Below are 27639 nucleotides of genomic sequence, written 5' to 3'. Positions count from 1 at the left end.
AGGGACCCCTCCTCTGTTGCTCTCCCTGAGGTTTCTTCACACATTAACTGGGATTTCTTTGGCCGTTTGATTTGAGGGTCTAAGGGAAGAGGATAGTATTCATATTCTGTACAAACTGTAAAGCCCCCTTTGACAAATGTGTGATATGTGGCTTTATCAATGCAATTTGATTGATTGGTATGATTGAGATATTTCAGTAGATAAAAACTACTTTTGGAAATGATTACATCTATATTTTTTTTCCACAAATGCTTTTAACTTCACCGTCCCCTGGAGCTGTTGTAAAAAAGATGAATAATTGACTGATGTGATGCTTCTTTCTTGTTTCTCCGCTCACAGGAGGGCGTGGAGGTGAGGGTGGCGAGGATCTTCAACACGTTTGGCTCCCGGATGCACATGAATGATGGACGAGTGGTCAGCAACTTCATCCTGCAAGCTCTGCAGGGAGAGCCGCTCACTGTACGCTCCGTTTTACTCCTTTAATACACGCCTGAAGCAAACCTCTACTAGGCTTTATTTAATGAAGATGTGCACACAATTAGCCTTAGTGGGTTGAGGCTCAGTTACGGTTGTATGCATCCTAAATGATATGCAAGCAAATGGAAAAATGTGGAGCCGCACACTAGGTCTGTTTTAGTTAGTTATATGAAACACTTTAAATATATAATTTTGATGCAAACAAATCAAACCTAAGGCTTTTAAAGGGGAATAGTAAAGAATACATGTCCGTGATTTTATTTAGAGAAAAACTCAGTATAGCAATAGTTTATTAGTCTGTAATAAAAAAATGATCATGACTAAAATAATCAAGTAGACTTGCTTGAGACAAAAAACAAACCTTGCATTTGGTTTATTATTTAAGTTTGTTTGGTAGAAATGTGTTGTTTACCACATGACGACAAATGCTCTAATATGTGTTAATAATATTTTTATTGAACAAGGATCATGCACAAATACATGTCCATCTGCAGTCCTCGGGCAGGGACACACATCAAAATCAACAAACACTATAAACATTTGTCTCTCACACTTAAACGGATCAACAGGTTACGATTAATTTCAACGTGCATCTTAAATTACAGTAACATGAACGAGGTTGCTCAATATCCATTTTATTTCACCATGGGAAAAACAAGTGTTTGTGTATGCAGAAAATGTAATCAGTTTCGTTGTTGTTGTTGTTGTTGTTCTAGGTGTATGGTTCAGGTTCCCAAACAAGAGCCTTTCAGTATGTAAGGTAAGATCATATTCCATTTTATTTTACTTATTAGTCACGAGAATCCCTTGTTATAGTATCTACCCACCAATTAGGAAACAATATAATTACACATTCAAGATATAATTAATAAGTTAGTGTATGTTGTTAGTATATTACTGTATTATTAATTAACTTCTTCTAGTGAATACACCATATCAAATGTGTGAATGTGAAATCAGGTGGAAGAGTGATTTTGATTTGAAGTTTATAATGAAATACCAACATGTGCACGGCTCTCTGCCCGTAAGCAATATGTGTCGGTGGCAGGTTCAAGGAGCATCTGTGGGTTTGTGTGCAGGTGATAGTGACATTCATTGAACCATTTTGAATATGCGAGATTAAAGACACAGAGTCTTTGAAGCTCTCCTATCTCTTTAGAGCATTCAGCCTCCGCTCTGTATGACTTTCACTTTGTGTAAACATCAAAAGGCCAAGGTCTGCAGTTAAAGCCAGCTCAAAAGACTTAATTACTAATGCAACAACTATACAGGTTTAAAATGCTAAATCTTCTCCTTCTCGCAGCCACATCTGCTCTTTAATAATACCGTGATAGTTAACCTTTTTAATATGGCACCTTTCAAACAGAGTTACAAAGCGTTTTCACACATTCAATTCACACGGAGAAACTTAACACATTATAAAACACTAATTCCTAAACAGACTAGGAATTCAAATCAAAGAAAGAAAAACTTTTTACGCAAATGAATCGCATTACAAAGTTGGACCCAAACTTCTTCTCGTAATTCCTCCGCGTATTATGTTCATATTTGTATTTAGTGCCTCTACTGTTTACATTCTTTAAGATGTTAGCCTTTGCAGACCATTTACATGCACCTAAACCTGGAGAGCCACCTGTTGCACTTTGCTGTTAAACAGACTACATGCAAAGTTAATAAACAGTATTTACTCACTCATGGACTTCAGTTGTAATTAAATAAAACAATGACATTACATCTTCACTGATCAACAGCAAAAAATAAGATGTTTCATTCCCATTTTCAAAGTTAGTACACAGCTAGTCGTTTGCAGATTTGATTGGTAATAAGGTATTGGTCATTGTTACATGCTAAATCTGAATCTCTCAGGTGAAACATTTTAATAAATGTAAAAATTCCAACAAGAACAGCAGTTAAAATGTCCTTAATGTCACATTTTAGGGCCCAAACTACGAATGAGAATGTGGTCACTTTATCAGCTAGTTGCTATCAAAGGTTGAATGTACGTATTTCTTTGGAGATGCAGACAAATATTTTAAATTCAATCAAACCGTAATAACCACCATTATAAAAAAACAAAAAATGAATTATTAAGTTAATCGAGAATGTGATTAACTTTCCAAGACATCAGTAATTGAATCAGAACAATCCATAATAAATTATGTGAACTTGGTCAAAATAAAATATTAATGCCGCAGGGTCTTAAAGTCACCAGCCCTCAGAGCTCATGGACATTATGCAGCGGGTGGTATGAAACATTGATTGAGAGTCCAGACAAAGTCATATTTGCATGAGAAAATGTAATTTATTTGTCTGCCACACATAACGGGAGGGAGAGAGGTGTAGTGCTGAAGAAAGATACATAAATAATTATTCTTTTTTAATTTGCTAGTTAATTAAAAACAATTCTTTACTTGTGACTAATGTCCATTTAATGCTCAGACAGTGTATTCAAATTACAGTGACGACTGTATCAAATATCAGATTGATATCATTTTAATGGACAGCTTGATACACGTTTAAGTTGAGATTGTAATTTACGAGGGATTCAGACTCTAATGTTTAGTGACCGAGTGGAGATTTAATGCTGTGTTTGATTATGCATCCAACAAACCCTTACACAGCATAGGGTTTGTTGGATGCATAATCTGTTTTATTGCATACATTTATACTGTAAACCAGGGGCGGCGAATCTCCGGCCTCCGGGCCGTATACGGCCCGCGAGACCATTTGGTACGGCCCTCGGGGTAGTTTATAAACATACGCAAAAAAAAAAAAACAATTGAAGAAATCTAGACCGCAAAATAATTAAACAAGCTTGTTTTTCCTGGCCAAGGTCAGGGTCCTTGAACACAACACGAGCCGTGTCATCACGTGGTATATGTCTCGTCTGACTGGAGTGTAGTTCTAACGGAGAGCACCAGAACGCTGCTCCGGACCGGGACTTCACAAATTGCAATACCCATAAGGAGCTGTACACATATCGCAGTTTTTGCGTGGCTGTGTCTTTAGTTGAAAGCCCAGTGGCGATCTGTTCATCTGTCATACTGATCATACAGTCAATAACGTTGTTGTTATTAGCATCTGGTTAGCTAGCTATGCTAACGAATATAAGAAGCTTTTTCTCCAACCAGTGAGGTAAAGGCACATCTTTATATGATCATTATAGTTATAGAAAAAGAAGAGAATAAAGTAAACAGTTATACAATACTAATATGACAGTAAAAGATCCGCCCCCCCCACCCCACTTAAATCATGTCCACATGGATATGAAACTAAATACATTTGCACACATCTTGTGTCCATATCTTTCTGTTTTGGTGGTCATGCCACGGTGCATGAATGCGCGGGTCATGGTCAAATATCTGGATTAAGAGGTTGCTTTTTCTTTTTTGCACAGCATGAAAAAAACGCGAAATGAATGGGCTGTGATTTGAGTTTTTTAAGCAGACGTTGAGTTCAATAATATGTACGGCCCTCGAAGGATGTTGTAAAAATTGAAATGGCCCTTGAGAGGAAAAAGGTTCCCCACCCCTGCTGTAAACAAACATGTGTTTACAAGTATTTGACTCTCTCCGCCTCTTTGCATTGACTTTACATGTAATTGCGACGTGCAAAAAAATTGCATCGCGTCCGATGTGAAAGTTCCTTAAGTGATAGGCTAAGGGGCGGGACATCTTTAAGCGGTTGAACAATCACAACAGAGCCGGCCAGCTAACCAATCAGAGCAGACTGGGCTCTGGTTTCAGACAGAGGGTGAAAATAGGTGCTGCAGTATGAGAACAATAAAATAAAGAGCTTTTTGAACATGGAGACTTGTCACAGTAGAGGAACAAAATGCACATTTGAAACCTGAACGTCAGCATAATATGTCCTCTTTAAAAGAAAACAATACAACCGGTAATAATTGACTTTCTCTGTAGTTGACCGACAACATTGCGTTTATGATGAAGCGGCTATTGGTGGATGGAAACACACGATCAGCACGTTTTGATCCGGGAGGCTTTTCTACAGTCACAGTTCTGCAGTTATCTTTGGACAGTTTCTCGTGTATACTACAGCCTGCAGGGGTCTGACTATCTCCTGTGTCACAAATGATCGTCTTTGTGACTTGCATGTTGCTCAGCTGGTTTCTAGACAGACTGCAGAGGAGTTTTGTTACTTTGCATACTCAACTTAACGTCAAAGGATCACACTTCACGGTCGCCATTAACTGCCTCCCGGTTCCGTTATGCAAAGCTAAATGTTCAGAAGGCCAGATTAACCAAAGGAAAAACTGCCATGTTCTCACACAACCGTCTGTGGGTGTTTTTAGAAATGCATCGCAGCATCTCTTCTCAAAAGATTTGTACCGTGTGAGTAATGGACTCTATGTAGTGGCCATAATAAAACCTTCTTAAAACCTAGTTATTGACTGCGTAACATATTTCCTTCTTTATGCTGATAAATTCTTCCTTTTGTGAATAATGCTGAGAAGGACAAAGCCATAATACCACAGTTAATTTTTCAGAGAGCAGTAACTTTTGAAAGCTGTCCTTCAGGATTCTTGCTATTCAAAAGTTATTGGCTGGACTAGAATGAATGAATACATGTCGCAATGTAAGCCTGTACAGCAAACATTGTGAACTAAAGTATGGTTGATCAAAAACATTGAAAACAGAAGTATGTTGAGGAGGAATGGCTCATTCAGACATTGTCTACTACAAGGATGCGTGGAAGTGTTTTACACACGTCACCATACGCTTTACGAGGGAATGAATTTTATTGAACCTCAAGGATAGACACACGCCGTTGTAGTGACGAACGTCGAATGTATACGAAACATTTTCAGTGTTTACAAGAAAACTTCTCGAGGCAACTTTAACAACCCTAATATTCTCTCCTACGTAGATATTCAGTAGAGATTGAACAAATCTCATTGTGCACAACAATCAGAACAATAATTAGGAAAATGGATATATTGTACCTATTCCCTTTGTACCGTTAAGTAGTGTTACGCTTATAGAGATGAATATACAGCCAAATACAAAATACCTGCCATGAATCCCTTTTTTGGATATTTATATAAAGGCTGTGGCTCAGTGGATTAGTGCACTGATCTTCACATCAGAGGGTAGCAAGTTCGAGTCCCACTGCAGTCAGCATGTCGTTGTGTCCCTGGGCAAGACACTTCACCCCAAATTGCTCCTGTGGGGATTGCCCATAGTACTGAATGTGTGTAAGTCGCTTTGGATAGAGGTGTCTAACAAGTGACATGTAATGTAATAAACTATGTTGAATCCACTGTTAGTTCATATTAGAGGCTGTGAACTGACTGCATGTGTTTTGAATATTCTAGTCAGCCCTCATTGATGTAAAAGAGATGGACAATGACCTTTCTCAGTATGTAATGTAACATGCGTGCAAATTTGACATTTGGGACAAAGTAGAGCTTACTGATGTGGATATCTTGCATTGTGTCGGGGGAGGTTATAATTAAGCAATAGTTACTTCAGGCCGTGATATATGCTCATTATATCACAGCTAAGGGTGTTGTCGACCCTCCGCTTCGCATCGGGCCGAACCACGCCCTTTAGCTGTGATATAATGAGCATATTTCACGGCCTGAAGTGATCTATTGCTTTTATAAAACGGTTACCAAGTGTGGCAATATGAAAGAAAAATACACACTCTAATTTAAATAGTTTTTATTAGAAAATAATGATGTTCAAAATAAAATAGTCCCTCCGTTGCCTTCTGCACAAAACATAGTGCGAGGTGGTTGCTATGCAACAACTCTAACAGCTAGCGAACATATTAGACTTGAGAGCGTTGATCGATTATTTGGCTGTTTATTTACATTAATATGTATGTTGCTGTTTATTGTGCATCCACTGAAAAACTGTCCAGCATCAGTAGAATGGCTTACGTGGTCACTTGTATAGGTTGAGGTTGTTCGAGGCTGTTGCTTGGCGTGGCGAGAATATTGCTCCACTTTCTCCGGTCCCCGAGATTGGGCTTCCAGTAGCTCTGGAGAGAGCTTTCGCACCTGTGGCCACTAACGGTCATCATTTCTCTGCTTTGTTTCAAGACCCACATCAGAAAGCTTTTGAATGGTTGTACTTTTCCAGTTGATCTACCTGCTCTTCACGTAGCTCTGCATGTCGTAGTTTAGGTGCTTTTTTTTCTGGAGATAGGCACTGCTCAATCCACTCCTCAATACTATAGTAAGACCCCCCCGGAGGTCGAAGTTAATCTTAAATGTTTCCATCTTATGCTTTTGTAAGTTTGTTTCGTAACGGAAGAAATTTAAATATATTTATAAAACTGACAAGTCAAATCAAGCAATCTGATTGGTCGATAGCGTTTTTGCGGACCTCTTTGATTACAGATTTGAAAACATCGTTGCTTGCTTTAAAAGTAGCACAATTCATTATGTTAAACCTTCAAAAGTATCTAGATATCCCTGCCCTAATGCCAAAGGAACTGCACACTGAATATGTTTTGCCATTTGATGTCTGTCTGGACCGCTGCGTCAAAAAGGAGCGCTTCTGCCCCGTTACTTCTCCGCTGCTTTCTTGTTCCAGTATGAAGACGCGAAGGGATACTGACTTGTTGTGAAAAGTAACTTACAATTCTACCCATGGTATACGCTCAGTATATCACGGCTAAGAACCAATCAGATTGCTTTATTTGACTTGTCCGTTTTATAATTACATGGTATATGTATCATCAGTCAATTATGAACTCAATAATACATCTGGTTTATATTATATATCAGTGTCACGCTTCCCTGAATATCTTTCTATACATGATGCAAAATAAAAAACAACCTTTTAGTGCATGATGCGCTGAAGCAAATAAGAACAAATATGGCCGCCGAACATCAGGTCCATCACTTTTTATATTGGCACTGAGGTATAAAAGGATGGATGGGCGAGAGCTCAGGCTGACTCTTCTCACCTGGCCTTGGAATAATTTGCTTCAGTTGAATAACAACCCAACATTAAATTAATCATGGGTCGAGGTCAGCAGAGAAATGATATGGAATGTAATATATTTCACGAACAAAGTACATCATGTTCTCATAATCAAATATCTGTGTGACGAGCTGATGCTAATGCCACATCCTGGAGGAGTTGATCTTAAAGGTCTCCTATTATACTGTCTTTCATCAATATATTATAGCTCTCAGATATATACAAAACATGTCTCTGAAGTGTTTGGCTCGAAATACCAAACAGATCATTGTGGCATCCCATAAACCCCTCTGTTTCAGCCCGGTTTCAAAAGTTCTAGGAGGAGATTCAGATGATAAAATGGGTGGGGGTTACCTTGGTTGGTGATTGGCTAATGGTTACAAAGCCAAACAAATCGTCATGACATCATAAAGTGGCCGAAATCTGATCAGCTCATTTTCAGACAGGTTTTTATATAAATGGATCAGGACAAAAAAAGTGAACAAATCTTTTTTCCTGAAACTTTCAGAATCTTTATTTATAAAATACATGAAAAAGTGGATTTTGTATAATAGGTGACCTTTTTAATGTGTGTGTTCCTCTCCAGTGATCTGGTGAACGGCCTGGTTCTGTTGATGAACAGCAACATCAGCAGCCCCGTCAATCTGGTGAGTTCACCTTACCCTGCGGAGTCCCTCAAATAGAAGGAAACGCAGCATAAGCAGACATTTAACGCCCGTCTCCTGTTGACACTGAATGATGGACCTTTATGAAATGTTTTTTTACAGGGCAACCCAGAGGAACATACCATATTGGAGTTCGCTCGTCTCATAAAAAGTCTTGTCAGTAAGGCATCCGATCGATCCAAGTATATGTCTCGTATGTTTGTCTCTGGAAGCTTCTAACCTTTTCTATCTCAGTCCCTTTGCTGTCAAACCTTTCTCATCCCTGAATTTCCTTCCCCAACTTTATGTTTCCTATTGTCTGTCTTACTCATTCATTCCATTTAAGCCGCTTATTGTTAAAGCATAGCACGCGTTTTCTATTAAGATTCAAAAGCCTTATTGTCATATGCACAATGGCTTCGGGGTAGGAGTTGGCAATGAATCGTACAATACACTTTGCAGAATAGAAAAGAAAAGTACAGCAGTGAGTTCCAGGCGTAAGAAAATATATATATCGAAATAGAACCTGGGCAGTACAATAAATACTGTATAACGGCCCGTCCACACAGCGGCGTGCGTTGACGCTTCACCATTCACTTTGAATGGGGTGACGTCACTTTTCGCCGAACTGCATTGTGGGAAGCGACGTGGAGCATTGCTGGCGTGGCTCGCTGCAAAAGTTGAGCAATGTACAACTTTTGACGCCCCGGCAGAAGCGTCAGCCAATCGAATCATATGCCAGTACAAGCTCTAGCCAATCAAACCGCTGCTTGTGTGTCAGGGGCGGAGATTCATGTGATTGGTTGTTGGTCGAGTTTCAGACACGCCCTCTGGCAAGCGACAACGCACGCCGCTGTGTGGACGGGCCGTAAGTGAGCACAGTATTAAGTCGTCTCTTACAGTTGTTACACTCGATACAATAATAAATCATATTCTATTATCCACTTTGATAAAAAGCAACAATGCCTTCAAAGACAAATGTTTTACTGGAAGAAGCTTAGCTCGGTTACTTAGAGGCAATCAAAAAGAGCAGATTGTTGTTAATGTTTTTCTATTTGAACAAACTCGCCGACACCAGGAACAGGAAAGCACGCTGTAGTGATCTCAGGTGGGCTTTCCATAGCCGATTGATTACTACGCATGGAGCTCCACACCTACGCATTACAAAAAGCCTTGACTCATCCCTCTCTTTCAAAACTGTTATGTGATCTTCAGCAGTATTAAAAGAGTTAGAAAAAGAATAACACAATGTCCTTCTCACACACACACACACACACTCACACACACAGTGAGCAGAAGTCAGATCCAGTTCCTTCCGGAGGCTCAGGACGACCCCCAGAGGAGAAGACCTGACATCCGAAAAGCCAACATGATGCTCGGCTGGGAGCCGGTGGTAAGTGTGCCGCATGACACACACACACACACACACACACACACACACACACACACACACACACACACACACACACACACACACACACACACACACACACACACACTACCTTGACAACCAATATCTGTCCTATTATTTGATCGTAGTTATGTTTCCATCTACCTGTTCATTTTAAATTTGCTCGACAAAAATGACTCAAAGTGAAATTGGATGAAAATGTCATGTCAGTTATGATCAGGGCTGAAGCAGATAAAAGGTTTTGCAAAGTGAAAGTGGAAAACAATCGAAATATAAAACCTTTACGGAAGTTATTTAATTTGTGGTCCTCTTTTTCGGGCCAGCAGCTACTGACCCAGAATCAGCACTTCTCTAACAGGGCTGAAACAGAGGGATATGAGGGATGTCCAAAATGCATGATCTGTTTGGTATTTTGAGCAAAACACATCATAGACATGTTTTTAATATATATTGATATATCTGGGACCCTAAGAATAGCATGATGACCTTTGAAAGGGAAGCGCACTGGTTAAGTTGTCTGTGTGTGTCTCGTGTCAACAGGTGCCTCTGGAGGAAGGCTTGAACAAAACCATCCAGTACTTCAGCCGGGAGCTGGAGCACCAGGCCAACAACCAGTACATCCCCAAACCTAAAGCCGCCCGCATGAAGAAAGGAAGACCCCGACACAACTGAGGAAGAGCCTCCCCCCCCCCCCCCCCACCCACAAACACACACACAGAAGTATATTAAAAACTCCTCAGAGGACCCTCGAAGAGCGACTCTCTGAAACACACTGTTGCGAAAAGCACTCTGGGATGTTGTGTCTCTTTTTCTTTGAGAAGCAGAGACAATTCTCTCTTTTAAAAGTGTTGCGATGGAGCTGCACCGTGGGGGAAAGAGCTCTCCACACAGGAGCTCAAGTGTTGAAAGGACAAGTTTGAAGAAATCTGAACCCAGCCTACCTTGTTTTTGTGAATTTTTTTTGTTGCTTTTTTGCTATTTAAAAATGCAGATGTGAGAATCATGCTTCATTTATTTGATCTGTTTTGATGGCGTTTTGTCTGCAGAGGTGAACTACCTGGCTGTTTTTTTCCACTGGAAGCTTTTGACCTCTTATCGGTGGCGTGTCGGCTGTTCAGAGCTCTGCAGGACGAAGAGTCAGCATCTTTACGTGTTTGTCAGAACATCATCGTGCTGTACTTTGTGAAAACTCATGTCAGGGTGTGCTTTATCAATATCCGATGAAGATGCTATTTTAATAAAAATATTTCCAATATTTTGCGTATCACATCATTAGGGAAGGTGATATTTGTGTGTGTGTGTGTGTGTGTGGAAGAGAAAAAGCACGAGACTTTTGCAACACAGTCATGTCTTTATTTACAATAATGTAGAGATAAAAAGAGCTAGATATCAGATTCAAAAAGTATTTCATAAAAATCAACTGCCTCATAACTAGGGCTATGCAATAAATCGATAACATGAGATTGGATTTTGTCTGAGATTTTGGATATCATAATATCATGTTTTCCCTGGCTTTTAAGGCGGCATTAGAGTGGTGTCATTTTCTCAATTTTTCTGATTGCTGTTTATCTATTTGCCTTTACCATTATGTCGCCATTACTCATGATTACTTTTCAGAATTCTCATCGTGTAAATGAACTGTGAAAGCCCTACAAAAACACAATATCGATATCAAGGTCAAAATATAGGTATATGATATTGTTCATTTGACCCCGCCCCAAATGTAGTTATTGCTGTGTTTGAACATTGCTCTATAATAGTATGTGGGTAGAATATAATCGGTTATATACTGTCAAACGCAGCTGTGGAGAACTTGGTTATCGACAGCTTCACGCTACAGTTAATAGTTGTCGTAGTTGACATCGGCTCCGTGTCTGTAGGAGCTGTGGTCCCGGGGTCCGATGGGAGCGTTCTCATCGTAATGGTGCTGCCGACCCTGGTCTCTGGAGCGACTCTGGTCCATCCAGTAGGAGAGGTCGGTCTCCAGCCTCTGTGGAGCAGGAAAACAACATGGATGTAAGTCATTAGCACGCTCAGCCTCGACAAAATGTGGAGCTAATGGACACACAGGCAGCTGATAAGGGATCCGCTGACTGTCAGCAGCCACAACTGTTGCCAATAGATATGCATGAAAGGCAAACTTTGAAAAGGCCACCGCTTTCACAGCTTTGGCCTTTTAATGAGCAACGGCAAATGGCACACTCGTACACGGCGTAGTGAATGGGGTGTTGAGAGAATTACTGCTACGCTGGCTGAAATGGAAATGCTGTCAACTGTCAGAAAACGGTGGCTGTAAAGCATGGCTGCCAACATTTGAGTTCAGCTTGGAGTGAGATTTTTTTTTTGGTGATCCGAAAAAAGAAACGTTCATGTGTAGGCTACAGTGTTACAAATGTATTGAACATGTACAAACTAGGGTTTCCCATTAATGTACCGGGCGCTACAGTGGAATACACACATACATTGTAGGCCTACCCGCGACTCTTACAATGAAGGCTCGATAATAAGCTCACAGCATATAAAATGGCATATAGGTGTAAGCAGAGGTACATTTAAGTGCTATTTTTTGGCGCGGCGCGTATTGGCTTTTTTTTGGGATCAAAATGTGATTGTAGTTCGTTGTCAACTTTACCACGGTACTTAGGAGACGTCATTTGTGTCTGAATAACGTTTTGTTCATGAGTTATTGATCCGTGAAATCAGAATCTCCCAATATCGTTCCAACTTTACTGAAGCCAGAAGACCGTCTCATTTCGTAGACCGCTCGGTTTGCTGTTCCTTCACTTTATTTTTAAATTTATATAGATTTACTTTGGACGAAAATTAAGCGTGAGAAAAGGCAATTGTGGCGTGAGTGCGTGAGGTATGGGTTAATTGCGTGACTCTCACGCTCAATGCGTGAGTGTTGGTAGTGTTAAAATGTGTTCTTTATTCTCGCGTCCAGGAGAGAAGCTTTAAAATGAGACTAAATGGAGTCTCTGAAAAGATTCAAATGGGATACTTTAATTAAAAAAGGCGCGGTAGTGTTACAGACAGAATATTGTTCCGTCAGACAAACAGCTGTGATCTGGTTCTCCTGAGCAAGAAAGACAGCGGATCTCTCCCCCGGCGCTGCTATATATATCCTCTGCTGGCTCCTCCCCGCCAGCCGGCTCACCTCGTCTCCAATGTCCGTTATTGCATTTAAACAGAGGATAGGTTCTTTTCACATTCAATATATGCTTAACACGCCGTTTCTCCTCATATTCTCTTTCATCACTTTTCATTTAACACATTCTAAACGCTGTAATCAATACTCTAAACAATACTTCTCGGCTCGTTTGGTTTCCGGTCATTCCGGATGTTGTCACATGCTACTCTCGTCTGTAAACAATGTATTCAAATAAACTGTACCTTCATTTAATATTCAGCATGATAGTATCTCGACATCTATAGTTGTAGTGTTAAATCAGTAGGCTTCGGTTTGCACCACTCCATATCATTTCGCTACTAAATTCACCTCTTCAGGAAATCGTATATTAGCCACATGCTAAATGCTAACCGGAGATGAAGGATTTTCAGAATAAAAGCTTAACTGCTTGTGCACAAGAATTTCTGGTTTTTCAGTATAAAAGAGCATTAAAACTGACAGCATGTTTAAACTACATTTCCCCATTAAAACATTGATTTGAATTTCTAACAGTCCCTCCTTACACACCTAAAAGGTGTGTATAATACTGAAATCAATGAGTTCTTCATCTGAACTTTGCATATTACATATCTCATATTAACAAACATACAATCAAATGGAATGGTTTTACAGCCGGCTTTACAAAAATACAAAATAAATTCTTGTCTGTGTTCAAACATAAGTTTTCCCTTGTGTATAACTTCTAGTGTTTACATTCAATATCATTCTTCAAAATAGCAGCAATGGCTTGGTATCAGAACATTTCTTCCTCCCTCCTTTCACAGAAACTGTTCTCATACCACGCTCAGTGTTAAGGCACTTGTTTTTACAAAGTGAAAAGAAACAAACCATTTTAGAATAGCAATGATTTATACAACATGAAATCTACCATATTAGAATAGTATAAAATAATAATGTCAAATACAATGGACTATCTTAGAATAGTGTAAAATTAATTGGAATAATAAAAATATACTATCTTGGAATAGTATGAAGTAAATTGAAATGGATTCACTCCATTTTAATTTTGCTCACTTCTTCACATGATTTCATCATTTAAAGAATCACATCGGCTGGACATTCATTGATCAATCTCATCTCCGAACATCCATATCATTTAAACTAACTCATCATTGTCATCAACATCTGTATACGGGGTGGGTCGTCTTGTTCTGCTAGCATTTGTAACTGTCTCCTCCTGAGAAATTTACCCTCCCTCCTTTCATACCATTTAAGGTATGAAAGTAATATGTTCTCTAGAAGGGGCCGTTGTGCGTTCTATTCTGGGGTACGGCAGTCTAGACAGTCATTTCTGGGAGAAGATTTTGGTCAGTTCCAACAGTTGTAGAGTTTCATCACTTAAAAGTTCCTACTCAGTACCTTTGGGTGGTCTGTTCTAATGCAGTGATAAAGTCCCTGAAATGGTGTGAAAACCGGTGGAATATCAATAACTCATTATACTAATTTATTTTCAATTCTGGTCTACTTAAATAACTATGCTAACCCCTTTTACAGTGTGTGGAACCTTGGGTGCCCGAGCATGTGATAATTACTCCCTCCTTTAACAAGGATTTTAAAAACAGAAGTCATTTCATTAATGGTTTGCAGTTTAATTCAGGAATTTACACCTATGGCAGATATGTTTCTCCTTTAAATAACATCTCTAAAAGTCAGGTCATCTGGTGAATGGATGACCTTTAGGAGCTGGTGGCGCTTGTCTTTTAAAACTCATACTCTGGTGCCGTGCGCTCCCTCTGAAGCTGCAAGTAAGATTTAAAACATCTGCAGGGTGGGTTGAGCGACCCCTTCTCCCTAAACGATGTTTGTTGTAACAAATATGTACCATCACAATGAGTGATCCAAGGCCCCGCATGTATTACTCCCAACTACATTAGTTTTTTTTTTTTTTTTTAATTAAACTTTGCTTTCGCTCTTTGCCCAGTGTCATTTTAAAACTCTACATCTTGGACGAAAAACAAATGTTATTTCCACCTTAATCTTCCCTCCTGAGGTAATAACCATGCCACAATGGAGAAATCAATACTCTAGATTGGAACACCATCTTTGGCTTGGTACTAGCTCTACCTTTAACATTTTCCATACTAATAAAGATTTGTCTGCTTTTATAGAGTGGTTACTAAAACCATCCCTTTAAACTGTAGGTCTATACTGTAACAAATTCAATCTTCCCCAAATTCACACATGAATAAAAATCTCTTAAAGAATAATTTGTTCATATGATGAAAAGATTGAATAATATGTTCTACCCTCAGTGTGTTTTTAGGGTTATTTAATAGTTTCCTCTTTTTTCTTTATAAATTCACCAATTTATTAATTCATGGCTGATAAATCTTTTTCTTTACGTATTTCTCGTTGGTGAATAAGTGTGTTTATGTGTAAACTCACTCACTCCCGTTTTCCTTCTCTCCCCCTCTGGTTGTCAAGCCACGACCCCCTCACGTTCTGCCGGACCATGCCAACTCCTCCGTTCTTTCCTCTCCTCCGTCCACCTTCTCCTCAGTCCATCTGCTCTTGGATCCTTCCGCTGTAACTCTCTTCAGTGTCCCATCTGCTTTGCTTTTCATCTCCTCCTTTACAGTCTCTACTTTGTTGCATGGAGGGCGTATTCCGCTCTCATGTCCCACACTCTGCTCTTGTGCCCAAATCTTGTGGCTCAGCTTGGAACTTCATGTCCTGTGGGGGACCGATGAGAGTGTGCCTTTTTATGTCACCTGGTTTTGGTTCTTGGTGCCTCAGGTGGAGATAGTTCTGGATGCAGCGTTGGAGTTGTTGGTTCAGCTCTGGTTCTCTGTCTGTTCTATGGAGGAGGAGGAGTCTTCCGTGGTGAGGTCTTTTGTCTGCTTGGACGATGGGGTCGTAGCGTTCTGACAGGCGGAGAGAGAGAGAGAGAGAGATCTCGGGAGGCATTACGTATAGTTACATTCTAACACACTGAGGTAAAATAAATCCAACCTTTTCCACTCTATTTTCCTAATCTTACTATCCATCTTAGTTGTTAAATGTCATCTAAACACAATTCATGTCTACTAATAATTTTACCATATCCCTAAACATTGCCTTCACCCACTGTAACATGTTTATTCCAATTAACTCTTTCAGGAAACCATTTTCTTCTATAAATTTAAATACCTACATGTTTCAAGCACCACATATTTCACACACTATAAAAGAACGTCTCCATATTTTCTCCATCACTTTAAATCTCACTGTTATTTAGAACCGTAGTAACTTTGGTGACTGGACATATCTGCAATGTCGCCACTATCTGCTGGGGAATCTTGTTCATAGAGTTTGTACGTACAAAGCTGTACTTGTGGGTTAGTAGCCTGTGTCAACTGTAATCATTTTCCATAATTCTACTCAGGTCACCGATCGGTTGTTCATAACTTAACAGGGGGTGTTTCTGGTACAGACTAAAACATGGATCCAGTGTATTTAGAGATTCCCCTAATCTGTAAATCCCCATCACTTACATATCCCAATCACTTAAACCCATCTCATCATTTGATACAAGAACTGCATATAAGGGGGTGAATCATCTTGATTATAACCGCCTCTTGTTTGGGACCGAGTATTTCTAACTCCTCCTCTTATTGCTCAGCTGATCTTTTGGCTCTGGGGATAAGTGAAAGTCTCTGAAACACAGCTGGAGTCTTGTTAGTGATGTGGGCATTCTCTAAAAGTGAACTAATGGATCCATGTCTTACATGATATTGTACTCCCCTTCCAACCAGAAAGGTGCCAAGTGTAATGAGCACAATCAACAATGCTATTCTGACTCTTATCCCTAGGGGACCCCACAATTGGTTTGGCTTTGTTCTCATCATCTCTATTTTAAACCTGGTTGTGTCCGTTACAGAATTTAAATAATGAGTACAAAAATAACATAACAAATTGGACTCTTTTTACAGATGTAAAACAAAAAATAGGTATTCACATTAATGTACAATCTATAAAAATCTATAGACAATTTGTCTTTTGAGCTGTTTCTATCTTTATCTTATTTCTATTTATTGTTTTGTTCCAGCTCTGCCAAATCAGTCCTAACTCCCAATAATGTTCTGGAAGTTGCCAGTGAAGGGTGACAATGTGTGAGGTGGTGTCAATTTGCTCCTTTTTCTTTACCTTTAAACCGGAGCGCGTGTGAAGTTTGTTACAACCTTTCACGCTTCCGTCCACCGGGGATCAGCCCACTGTCTTTTGTGAACTTTCACCCTCACCCAATCACCTGGCCGAACAGGAGTCTCTTCTGGTGTCTCGTCTGGTATCTCTGTAGTTTTCCTAGCCTGTGTAGACAAAACTTGCATAATATTACTCAGAGTTCTGACATATTCATCCACTTCTATTTGTCTAATATCTAAAACTGGACCACTCCCTCCTTGGAGAAGGCCCGAGCTTCGGCATACCTCTTGTTGACTACATGTTATTATTTATTAACTACAACGTCACTGAAATCAACATCTCTGTATAATCATGACACTCCCTCCTTTGAGCATAAAATGCTCAATTAATATTGCAATGATTACCCTATTCTGTACAGGACATGTAAAACTCATAACGTTGCATTAAATAAATATAACTTCTCCGTGTACCCACAAGGGGTACAAAAATATCGTATGATTTATGGTTTTCTGATGGTATAAATGCATATTCACTATAAAAAAAAATCAGCAATTAGCACTTCTAATAGTTTACTTGTTTCAATAATGGCTTTTGTAATGGTATTATGCGTCATCGTTGCTGCGAAAAACAATACCCCTGGTGTCGCTAATGCGTCTCAATAACTCTAGGATTAGAGGATTGGTTGACACTGCTGAACTAACATATGATAAAATAATATTTCTCCAAACTGGAGGGAAAATATGAACTATTCTCTCAGAGAGTGACCTGCATGAAGGGCTGGTGCCCCTCACTCAAATGAGATATTGCCTTACGCACAACACCACAAATCAGTAAAGTTACTCAAGAATAAATAAATAAAGACTGATTCTTGAAACTGTTAAAGCATCTGATCTGATTTTTACCCTTTCCTTGATATCTGCAGTTGAGCCTGGCCCTGCGTCTAGTCTCAACTTAGTTTGTTTTGGTGACATGTTCTCTAATTATTTATTAACCTATCAAAGATGAAGCACTAATCTTCTGACTAGCACCGTCGTTGCTGTTCGTCCGAACTTTAATTTTTTTTTTTTTTTTTTTTTTTTTGCTCAAAGTTTTATTATTTTTATAGATGTCTTTTTTTTTTTTTTTTAAGTTTAAGGTAAAATATTAATAAAGTTAATTAATATATAAAAAATATGCAAAATTAAAATATGAAATGTTAAAATAAAGTTGTACCGTGTATGGTTTTGACTTTGAAATATGAATTTGGTTCAAAATCACAATGTTATGGTGTTTCCGCTATTTGGGTAATAATTCTGTACTACCACCAGAGTGCGCTATTTTAAATTCCAGCTTAATCCACTAGGGAATAGCTGTTTCAAAACTGACTCGTTTTTGACAAAGGAGAAACGTAGTTTCCTCAAAAATATCTTTAAAATAGGAATTTACACTATGGTTAAACAACACAACACATAACCGCCAAAACACATTTGCAAAGAAGAATATTCACAATGTTATGGTGTTTCCGCTATTTGGGTAATAATTCTGTACTACCACCAGAGTGCGCTATTTTAAATTCCAGCTTAATCCACTAGGGAATAGCTGTTTCAAAACTGACTCGTTTTTGACAAAGGAGAAACGTAGTTTCCTCAAAAATATATTTAAAATAGGAATTTACACTATGGTTAAACAACACAACACATAACCGCCAATACGCATTTGCAAAGAAGAATATTCACAAAACCGCCAATACACATTTGCCAGCAGAAGTACTTCCAATAGTTCTAACTCTAACAAGAAGTATGATGTTCTTTAGAAGATGGAATGCCCAGCCTCAGTGTGTTAAAGCAAACAGAGTACTTCAATTAGCATTTCATGAAATGGTGACTGCCGTGGCTCACCGTGAACATGAGGTCAAGACAAAATGGCAACTGGTTTTCCAACCTTTGACCTGAAGAATAAAGGGATTTGAGAAAACACCTGGAGTTGAAATTGGTGAGGTGATATTTTGTCTAGTAAATTCAACACACAACACTGTAGTTTAAAATAACATTTCCATTTAGTTTACAATGATAAATGGGCCTCATACCCTTACGTCATAGCCCTCTACCCATGTACGTAAATGTTTTGACTTTAAGAGCCAGTATGGTCATTTCTTCTGTTTAAACACGCTATTTATGGGACAAATAGGACGCTAAGCAAACACAATTAGAAGAATATCGTCTATCTAACGCACGAATGTCGCACTTCCTGCCGTAATCCACAACGCAATGTCTTGAAAAACAGAATGGTGTAACCACTGAGAGCTTCAAACTGCTCAGGCCTTTTCCTTGAAATAGGACTTTTTTAAAACAGCCTCACGCTGTTGTTACACAAAACACTCACTCCAATAACCTTAGCTTCAAACTTTGGCTGTGTCTTTCCCTCAAGCAGTCCCGACTGCTTAATGGCCTAAAACCATTCACGTAAAACGTAAAACGCCAAAAAAGACACATATAGTGATTGGCCTCTAGCCGACATGTACTAACAGACAAACGAATAGCATGCAGGGTTAAATAGAAAAAAAGAAATTGAACTCACCCTGCCTGTAACAAAGCAACGCCACGTGGTAGGCTACCAATATTTATCAATTTAGGCTTGTTTTAACTTAAATTGCACAGCTATTTTCAGGATCCGCTGGCCGCCGTCAAACACACAGAACTAACATTGTCCTACATTAACTATTGAAGAATTCGATATAACAGGTTTCTCCATACCTAGTTGATTTGAGCTCTCTGTGTGCTGAACGGATGCCAGCGGGTCCAGCAAGCAGCCTGCTGTAGTCTCTCCCGGTTTTGCGAGATCCTGGGCTAGCTCGCCAATTGTTAAATATGTTCTTTATTCTCGCGTCCAGGAGAGAAGCTTTAAAATGAGACTAAATGGAGTCTCTGAAAAGATTCAAATGGGATACTTTAATTAAAAAAGGCGCGGTTGTGTTACAGACAGAATATTGTTCCGTCAGACAAACAGCTGTGGTCCGGTTCTCCTGAGCAAGAAAAGACAGCGGATCTCTCCCCCGGCGCTGCTATATATATCCTCTGCTGGCTCCTCCCCGCCAGCCGGCTCACCTCGTCTCCAATGTCCGTTATTGCATTTAAACAGAGGATAGGTTCTTTTCACATTCAATATATGCTTAACACGCCGTTTCTCCTCATATTCTCTTTCATCACTTTTCATTTAACACATTCTAAACGCTGTAATCAATACTCTAAACAATACTTCTCGGCTCGTTTGGTTTCCGGTCATTCCGGATGTTGTCACATGCTACTCTCGTCTGTAAACAATGTATTCAAATAAACTGTACCTTCATTTAATATTCAGCATGATAGTATCTCGACATCTATAGTTGTAGTGTTAAATCAGTAGGCTTCGGTTTGCACCACTCCATATCATTTCGCTACTAAATTCACCTCTTCAGGAAATCGTATATTAGCCACATGCTAAATGCTAACCGGAGATGAAGGATTTTCAGAATAAAAGCTTAACTGCTTGTGCACAAGAATTTCTGGTTTTTCAGTATAAAAGAGCATTAAAACTGACAGCATGTTTAAACTACATTTCCCCATTAAAACATTGATTTGAATTTCTAACAGTAGCCCTGTGTAAAGGGTAATTTTGTACACTCTTCCTCCGTCTTTTCCTCTCCTGCTCTCTCCATTCCTAGCTGTCCCTGAAGACTCCTAGAAGACGGCCACTGACCTGAAAGGAAACTGGCTCTGAAGGGAGGAACACGTTTGTGTATGTGAGAGGGAATTCAGTATTCAGTTCCACATTTGTATTCATTCATGCAGTTATACAGTAGCGTTGTGAGGATGACCGCCTTTTGAAGAGATTATCCTTCACACTACTGTTTACACCTTCATGTTTTTTGTCCTCGACATATCTGAGAAACCTTGTGAGAACTTTTTAACTGTTTGTTTTTCTTTCTGTGTTTGTGTTTATTGCACAGCCCATCTTTTAATCCAGGTTTAAAACTCCCCTGAGAGTTCACACAGAAAAAACTAATCTGTATTGAATGTTCATCTGAGCAAACAATCCCAAAAGTGTCAACAAATCTAGATTGATAAATACGGTTTTTGTGCACAGACGACATGACAACCCCACCTATTTAAACTAGTAATAAGGGCACAGAAATCAATACGAAGTGTCAGAAAAGATTTAGTTTTTCTTGTTGGACCCCATTGGTTAACATTAGAAGCTGACAAAACAAATGATTTTGGGGGCTTTTTCTTTTTCCTTTATATGTATATTGACTCACAGCCTACAGCTTTTCTAATCATTTCCTTACAATGTTGCACCAAATAACCTCCGAAACAAAACGAACAAACTAGTAACACACAGGGGCCGTTTCTCAATCTCGAGTAAAGCTGCTCCAGAGCCACTATTTCAAGCAAACGTCATCGAGTGCCGCCGAAGTGCTGTTCCAATGTCCAGCATACTTGGAAATCTACGGAGTTTGGAGACATTTCGAGGCTGCACATGTGTAGACTCCGTGGGTGTTTCTCAATCGCGAGTACACTTGCTTGGTAGCACATGTCTTCCGAGTCACTTGCTTCAGAAGCTAGGCAAGAATCCTTCCTGGCATTCGGAAAACGAAGAGTGGAACAGGCTAGCAAGTGTGCAGGTTTGCGTCATATGAGAGGCCCCGCCTTACATTTTCCGCCACAGATTTGGGGAAATTGGTCTGTGCGCAAAGCATTGTGGAGATTTTAAGGACGCAAAGTCTTCCCATGTGCAGCCTCGAAATTTCCCCCAAACCAAGGACGTGGCCTCGGTGGAATTCCAAGTATGCTGGAGATTGCAACGGTCCTGCTGCGCCACTTGATGACGTAGCATCCTTGAAATATTGGCTTGGAAGCCAGTTTCCTCGAGATTGAGAAACGGACCGTGGTCTTAAAATCCCCACAATGCTTTGCGCACGGACCAATTTCCCCAAATCTGATGCGGAAAATGTAAGGCGGGGCCTCTCATATGACGCACACCTGCACACTTGCTCGCCTGTTCCACTCTTCGTTTTCCGAATGCCAGGAAGTATTCTTGCCTCGCTTCTGAAGCAAGACGCTCGGAAGACATGTGCTACCAAGCAAGCGTACTCGACATTGAGAAACACCCACAGTCCAAAGTAATACACAAGGTGCATTATGGGAAGTTTAGAATTAAGAGCTTCATCCTACACTCGGGGTGTTTCTCAATCGCGAGTAAAGCTGCTCCAGAGCCACTATTTCAAGCATACTACGTCATCGAGTGCCGCCGAAGTACTGTTCCAATCTCCAGCATACTTGGAAATCTACCGAGCCCGGCGTACTTCGTTAGGAGAAATTTCGAAGCTGCACATGTGTAGACTCCGCGGTCTTAAAATCCCCACAATGCTTTGCGCACGGACCAATTTCCCCAAATCTGTGACGGAAAATGTAAGGCGGGGCCTCTCATGACGCACACCTGCACACTTGCTAGGCTGTTCCACTCTTTGTTTTCCGAATGCCAAGAAGTATTCTTGCCTCGCTTCTGAAGGTATTAAATACATGGAGTGGAGTAGAAGTACACCATGTACCTCTGAACTGTAGTGGGGTAGAAGAACAAAGTATTAAAACATTGAAATACTTACATAAAGTACAAGTATCTCAAAATTGTGCCCAAGTATAGTACTTGTTGAGTTTATGAACTTAGTTACTTTACACCAGTGGCTATACAGATAGAAAGACTAAGCCTTGCAGAGAGGCATGAAAATACATTTTCCAAATGCTCAACAGTGCTGCCAAAATTATAAACTGACTGCTCCACAATTAAAATAAATGCTTTTATATATTTCTATTAGATGTGACTCTTTGGCGTTTCTGTTATTATTAACACTGCTGCTTTAGTTGTTCTGACTGCTAAAATCCTCTGTTATTCCTCATTTTAAAGCTGATATTCCGTGGGGTGGGGGAGCCGGGGGCTCGGATCCTTGTCACCTTTTTCATACCTGATGAGTTTGCATCCCTGCCTATAGCAATGAATATATTACATGCTTTGATAATAAATACATTAAAAAAGTTCATCTGTGGAAGCCGTGGCGCTGTAAAAAGCACAACCAGTTATTTTACCCGGCCCGGCTAGACTAACTGGATGGCCTACCTGCCTGTCAGCCTTCCATCTGTGCACAAACTTATCTTGTGCCCTCATTGGTCATGTGCGCGTTTGTACTTTCAAATTCTAGCGCACTCGAGCTGGTTTCTCCATTCTTACCTACCCTACCTTTAACATCCCGATAGCAATGAATAAATTAAATGCTTTGACAATACATATATACAAATATTTCATCTGTGGAAGCCGTGGCGCTGTAAAAAGCAAGTCCAATTATCTGCCTCGGCCCGCGGCAGATAATTGGACGGCCTACCTGCCTGTCAGCCTTCTAGCTTACTCGAGCTGGTTTCTCCATTCTTACCTACCCTACCTTTAAAGGTCCCATGTCATGGCCATTTCTACTGATCATAATTCCATTGTTGAGGTCTACTAGAATAGATATATACTGTGCAATTTTCCAAACTCACATTGGTTTCTCCTACAGCATCTCTGTATAGTATGTGTATTCACTCTCTGTCCTAAACGGCTAGTTGGAACTCCTGCCCCCCCCTCCTTGTGAGCCCAGTGGCCGTCTGCGAGACAGCGAGACACAGCGAGACACAGCGAAACCCAGCCCGACCACACACACACACACACACGCAGCCTGACTGGGAGTTTGTGTGTGTGCTCACACACCCACTCACAGCCTCGCCGCGTCCCGCCGTCTCGGAGGAGAAATCGGCGGAGCTGCAGCTGAGAAAAAATTGTGTGTGTGTGAGGAACGGCTCTGCAGACCTAACGTAACAGCTCCAAGTATTGGTCTATTTGGACCAATCGGTCCGTTTGGGTATGGACACGTCACTATACCCGGGAAGTAAACAATGGAAAAAGAGAAATCCCCAACGAGTCGTTCTCTAAACTCTCCGGGAACAGACGCAGACCCACCTGCTCGTCGAAGCCCATGTACATGAACTGCTGGATCCACTGCTGCACGTCCGGCCTGCTGCGGTCCCACAGGTTCCTCTTACTGCGGCTCAGCTTCGACAGAAACCCCTGAGCTGTGGAGGGGGGGACGGTCAAGGAGGACCTGGAGAGGGCAGCACCTGCTCCGGCCGCTAGGGGGAGGCGACATTTGGGGCAAAAACATGGAGGTATTTCCAGAGATCTGAATCAAGTTTATTGACAGATACATTTACACATACAAGGGATTTGCTTTGGTGTATGGTGGTGCGAACTTGGACAACCTAAGAAAGTAAGTTGTAAGAGTAGGTCACAAATATAACGATAGTAAAAAGAAAGTATTTAAAGGAAGCTATTTAGCATTACAAAAAATAATAAAGACAAGTAAACCAAATTTAAATTGTAATACACAAAATAACCTAAAAAACTAAGGACAATGAATATATGACGATATGGAAGAAGTACTCGTATAGCCTATTGTATTTAGATGAAAGTAGAAGTGCCACAGAATAGGATAACTCTTATAACATAGACATAAGTATGAGAAAGTATGAGAAAGAAAATATACTTATAGTACCAAAAGTAAAATTACTCATTATGAACACAGAACGATTTCACAATAATATTTATTATATTGTTGTTTACAATTATTGATGCTTTAATGTGTTTACTTTTTGTATGCTGCAGAGTAGCTTGTGAATTTACTCCAGGTGTCAATCACCATTTACCTCTGAATTGTAGCGAAAATGCTACTTAAGTACAGTAGCCTACTTGAGTAAATGTACTTTACACCAATGGGGATTCCCAAAATATACAGTTGATCTTTGTTTGAGTTTTTATGTTAAGTCAATTGTTACCTTCTCGTTTCCTTAAGATCCTGTGCAAGCTGCTGTCACTGGAAACGTCTGAGAGGAGAGGGGACAAAGAGCTGCAGTTTGAAACACCATACTTCTTCACAGGTAATAAATAGGCTTTTAAATCATAGAACACACTTGAAACCACTTTCTGTCTTCTTTTATTTCTATACAGTCTCAAGGTTTATTGCCAGGGCAAATGTAGTTTATTTCCTTTTTATGTGTAGCGCTGGGGGATATGGAGAAAATCAAATGTCACAATATCGCAACGATATTGTAGAGTTGGCTGACCATACTGTAGGTGCTTAAACAAAAATAATGCTATAAGCTATATTTTATAGGATGATCTCAGTTTAAATGTATAATGGATATAATGACAAAGTGCAAAAAATAAAAAATCTTTAAATTGTCTTCTAAATTCAGGAAATTACATAATATGACTGTAATGCAGCCTTCAATACCAGGAAGAAAGAACTCTTACCATATAAGAATATCCAAAACCTAAGAAGACAATATCTATTCTTCTATCGATATCTATTGTTTTGGTTTAGCATTCAAAGATTCAAAGGCTGTTTTTGTTTTGTCAAATGCACAATGGCTACAGCAAAGTTTTGGCAATGAGATCTTAAGTCCCATGCTATCCAAGAAACAATATTCTTTACACACAAAAGCAAATAGAGAAATAAAACCGTGCAGACCCGATGGTATTTATAAAAGAGAAGCTACATGGACAAGCGAAACACAGGTGAAATATATTTTGAACGACAATCTTTAACACTAAAATCTATACATGTTTTTTCACATTGATCTGCTTGCACTGCGGCAGCTTGTTAAATGTGCCTCGGTCGTTTTCACACTTCACAATTCCCTCGTTTCAGGTAAACCAGTTTCATGGACGATTACATTCTCTGTTTTCATAATAAATGCAAATGTGAATAGTTCAGCGGACCAACACACACCCATGTATATTTACAGTGACCTCCTTCCTGCTGCTCTCCTCTCCCAGCGGAGCTACACTGTGAGCAGCGATTTTTCACACAGATATATTTATACATACATGTTCTTTAAGTGTGCAGTAATTAGTTGGACTTCTACCCAGCTGACAGATAACCCTGTTCTGCCATTGACCGTTTTCTCGCAGCTCAAATCCCTCGCCAAATCTAGGGCACGTTTACTTCAGTCCTGGAGGGTTTAATTAGTCTCTGGTTCAGAAAGGTTACAGGAAAACATGAAGCTGAGTTTGTATCTAAGCCTAACCAAGAGACTAGGAACCTGAGAATATGAACAGAAATCCAATCCCTATCTTTAGGTGAACTTTGTCAAGGCTTAAGCTACAAACTTCTGAACTGTGTTGGAAAGAGTGGAAGGATTTTTACATTCCTCCAACAGCCATAAAATAATAAATCCCCCGACAGCATTAATCTTCTTATCGTGTTTCATGCATTAACTCCAGGGATGCTGATGTTGGTGGTTCCAGATTTAAAGAATGGTGTGTTTTGAATATCATTAAATGTGTAAAAAAAAACACTCATGGCCCACGGATGATCCCTCCGACTGATCTTTTACTCATCTTTTGTATTTGAGTAGTTTGTCTCGACACATATTTGATGGATTGATGTGCATTTTCGTAAAGACATTAATGTCCCCCCTCCGGATTAATTATGGGACATTAGAACTGATGTTGAAAAAACACAATACAACAAGACATTTTTCTTCATTGTCATAACCCAACCTGTTTGTGAGTGACAGCTCAAATGCCTTTATAACGACAAGCATTGTAAAGGGGTTTCCTTTGTTATATAATGTCTTTTCCCATTTGTATTGTGTGTGATTTGCAAAACAGCATTTGAAAAAGAATGGTATTTGTATTTTGTAGATGTTTGTGTCTTTGTCTTACCCTCCTGGTACTAAAGATTGTAGATTTTAGCTCTTATAAATATGTAGTTATAAAAGTATGTTTGTGGTGATGAATTTCTTGTGTCTTGTCAAGTCTTTGAAGGTTTGGTGTCAGACCAAATTCGAATGAATAAAATAGATAAGTTATTAAAATGGATTCTCTATACTAAAGATTAACATTCAAATACATGTGATGCATTGAAAGGCAAGCATCAGGGATGTTAATCATTCTGAAGGGAAGTCAATTGGATACATTGGAGAGGCCTTTCATTCCTGCTCTTTTGTATATCAATGAGTCCATGCTCTCACCCGAAGTGTGTGTGGCTGCGTTTCACTTTTCATGTTTCTAACCTCTGACATGCTCCCACTTCTAAAACCACACACTGGTCATGCAGTTTGAGGTGTTCTTAATTGCTAATGCTTTGAGATCTACAACAACAGCACAAGGCAAGAGGGTGGCCTTCAGCATCTGGCCTCGTATGATAAAATAATTTTAAATTTTAAATGCAAAGCGGAATAAAAGCAGAAGGTTGAGCTCACCTCTGAGTGCAAAGAGTGTCAGCAGGACAGCCAGCGCCATCGATCTCAGACACAGCTGCTGGGATGCCATGTTGTACTCCAGTCTATGCAGATTAAAAGCAACAACTGTGCAGAAGAGCTGCTTCGCAACCCGAGGGGAGAGTTGGCCGACTCCCAGACTCTCCAAATGGAAACGGCATCTGGGGCAGGAATGCCGTTTAGCTCCTCGCCTACGGTCAGGAACAAGTCTGCAACTGGAGGATTTTCCGCTTTCAAAAAGGGAAAATGTGAAGTGAATCCCAGGTACTTTTCCATCTGCAAATATACAATCCAGGAGCAGCTGTGAGGAGGAAGGAAGAGCAGATTCCTATTCCTGAATGTGGTTCTTTGTGAGGAGATAGTCAGGATTTGTCATTTCTGAAAAAGCCTCCTGCTGTAGTAACGGGTTCAAAAACGATAACATTTAAAAAAAAAAAGTTCACTCAGGATAACAATTAATACACGGTCTGAGGTGAATTTCTCACTTTCTCATTTCTCAATTTCTCATTCTCAA

The 27639-nt window shown here is 39.9% G+C and overlaps 2 protein-coding genes across 4 annotated transcripts in view; one reads left to right on the top strand and one right to left on the bottom strand.

Moving 5' to 3' along the window:
- uxs1 (UDP-glucuronate decarboxylase 1) overlaps positions 1-10743 on the top strand; it is a 39537-nt gene extending 28794 nt beyond the window's left edge. For 2 of the 3 annotated variants that reach the window (XM_079662799.1, XM_079662801.1), the window contains exons 10-15: positions 340-459; positions 1194-1237; positions 8020-8080; positions 8201-8291; positions 9367-9470; positions 10029-10743. In XM_079662799.1, the coding sequence (XP_079518925.1) occupies positions 340-459; positions 1194-1237; positions 8020-8080; positions 8201-8291; positions 9367-9470; positions 10029-10160 (552 nt within the window). In that variant the 3' untranslated portion in view covers positions 10161-10743. The remainder of the gene's footprint in view (positions 1-339; positions 460-1193; positions 1238-8019; positions 8081-8200; positions 8292-9366; positions 9471-10028) is intronic. The other variant, XM_079662800.1, reaches the window with a different exon arrangement.
- Positions 10744-10819: 76 nt separating this feature from the next.
- ecrg4a (ECRG4 augurin precursor a) lies at positions 10820-27393 on the bottom strand. The gene is made up of 4 exons (XM_079662803.1): positions 27108-27393; positions 24675-24722; positions 23803-23972; positions 10820-11478 (listed from the first exon to the last, which is right to left on the bottom strand). Exons 1-4 carry the CDS (start codon positions 27175-27177, stop codon positions 11329-11331), a joined length of 438 nt encoding a protein of 145 aa, XP_079518929.1. The 5' UTR covers positions 27178-27393; the 3' UTR covers positions 10820-11328.
- Positions 27394-27639: the final 246 nt, after the last annotated feature.

This window comes from Notothenia rossii (genome assembly GCF_949606895.1).
Source record: "Notothenia rossii genome assembly, chromosome: 2".
Taxonomy (NCBI): Eukaryota; Metazoa; Chordata; class Actinopteri; order Perciformes; family Nototheniidae; genus Notothenia; species Notothenia rossii.
Note: the sequence above shows the minus strand (reverse complement) of the source record. Positions and strands in the feature narration are given on the sequence as shown.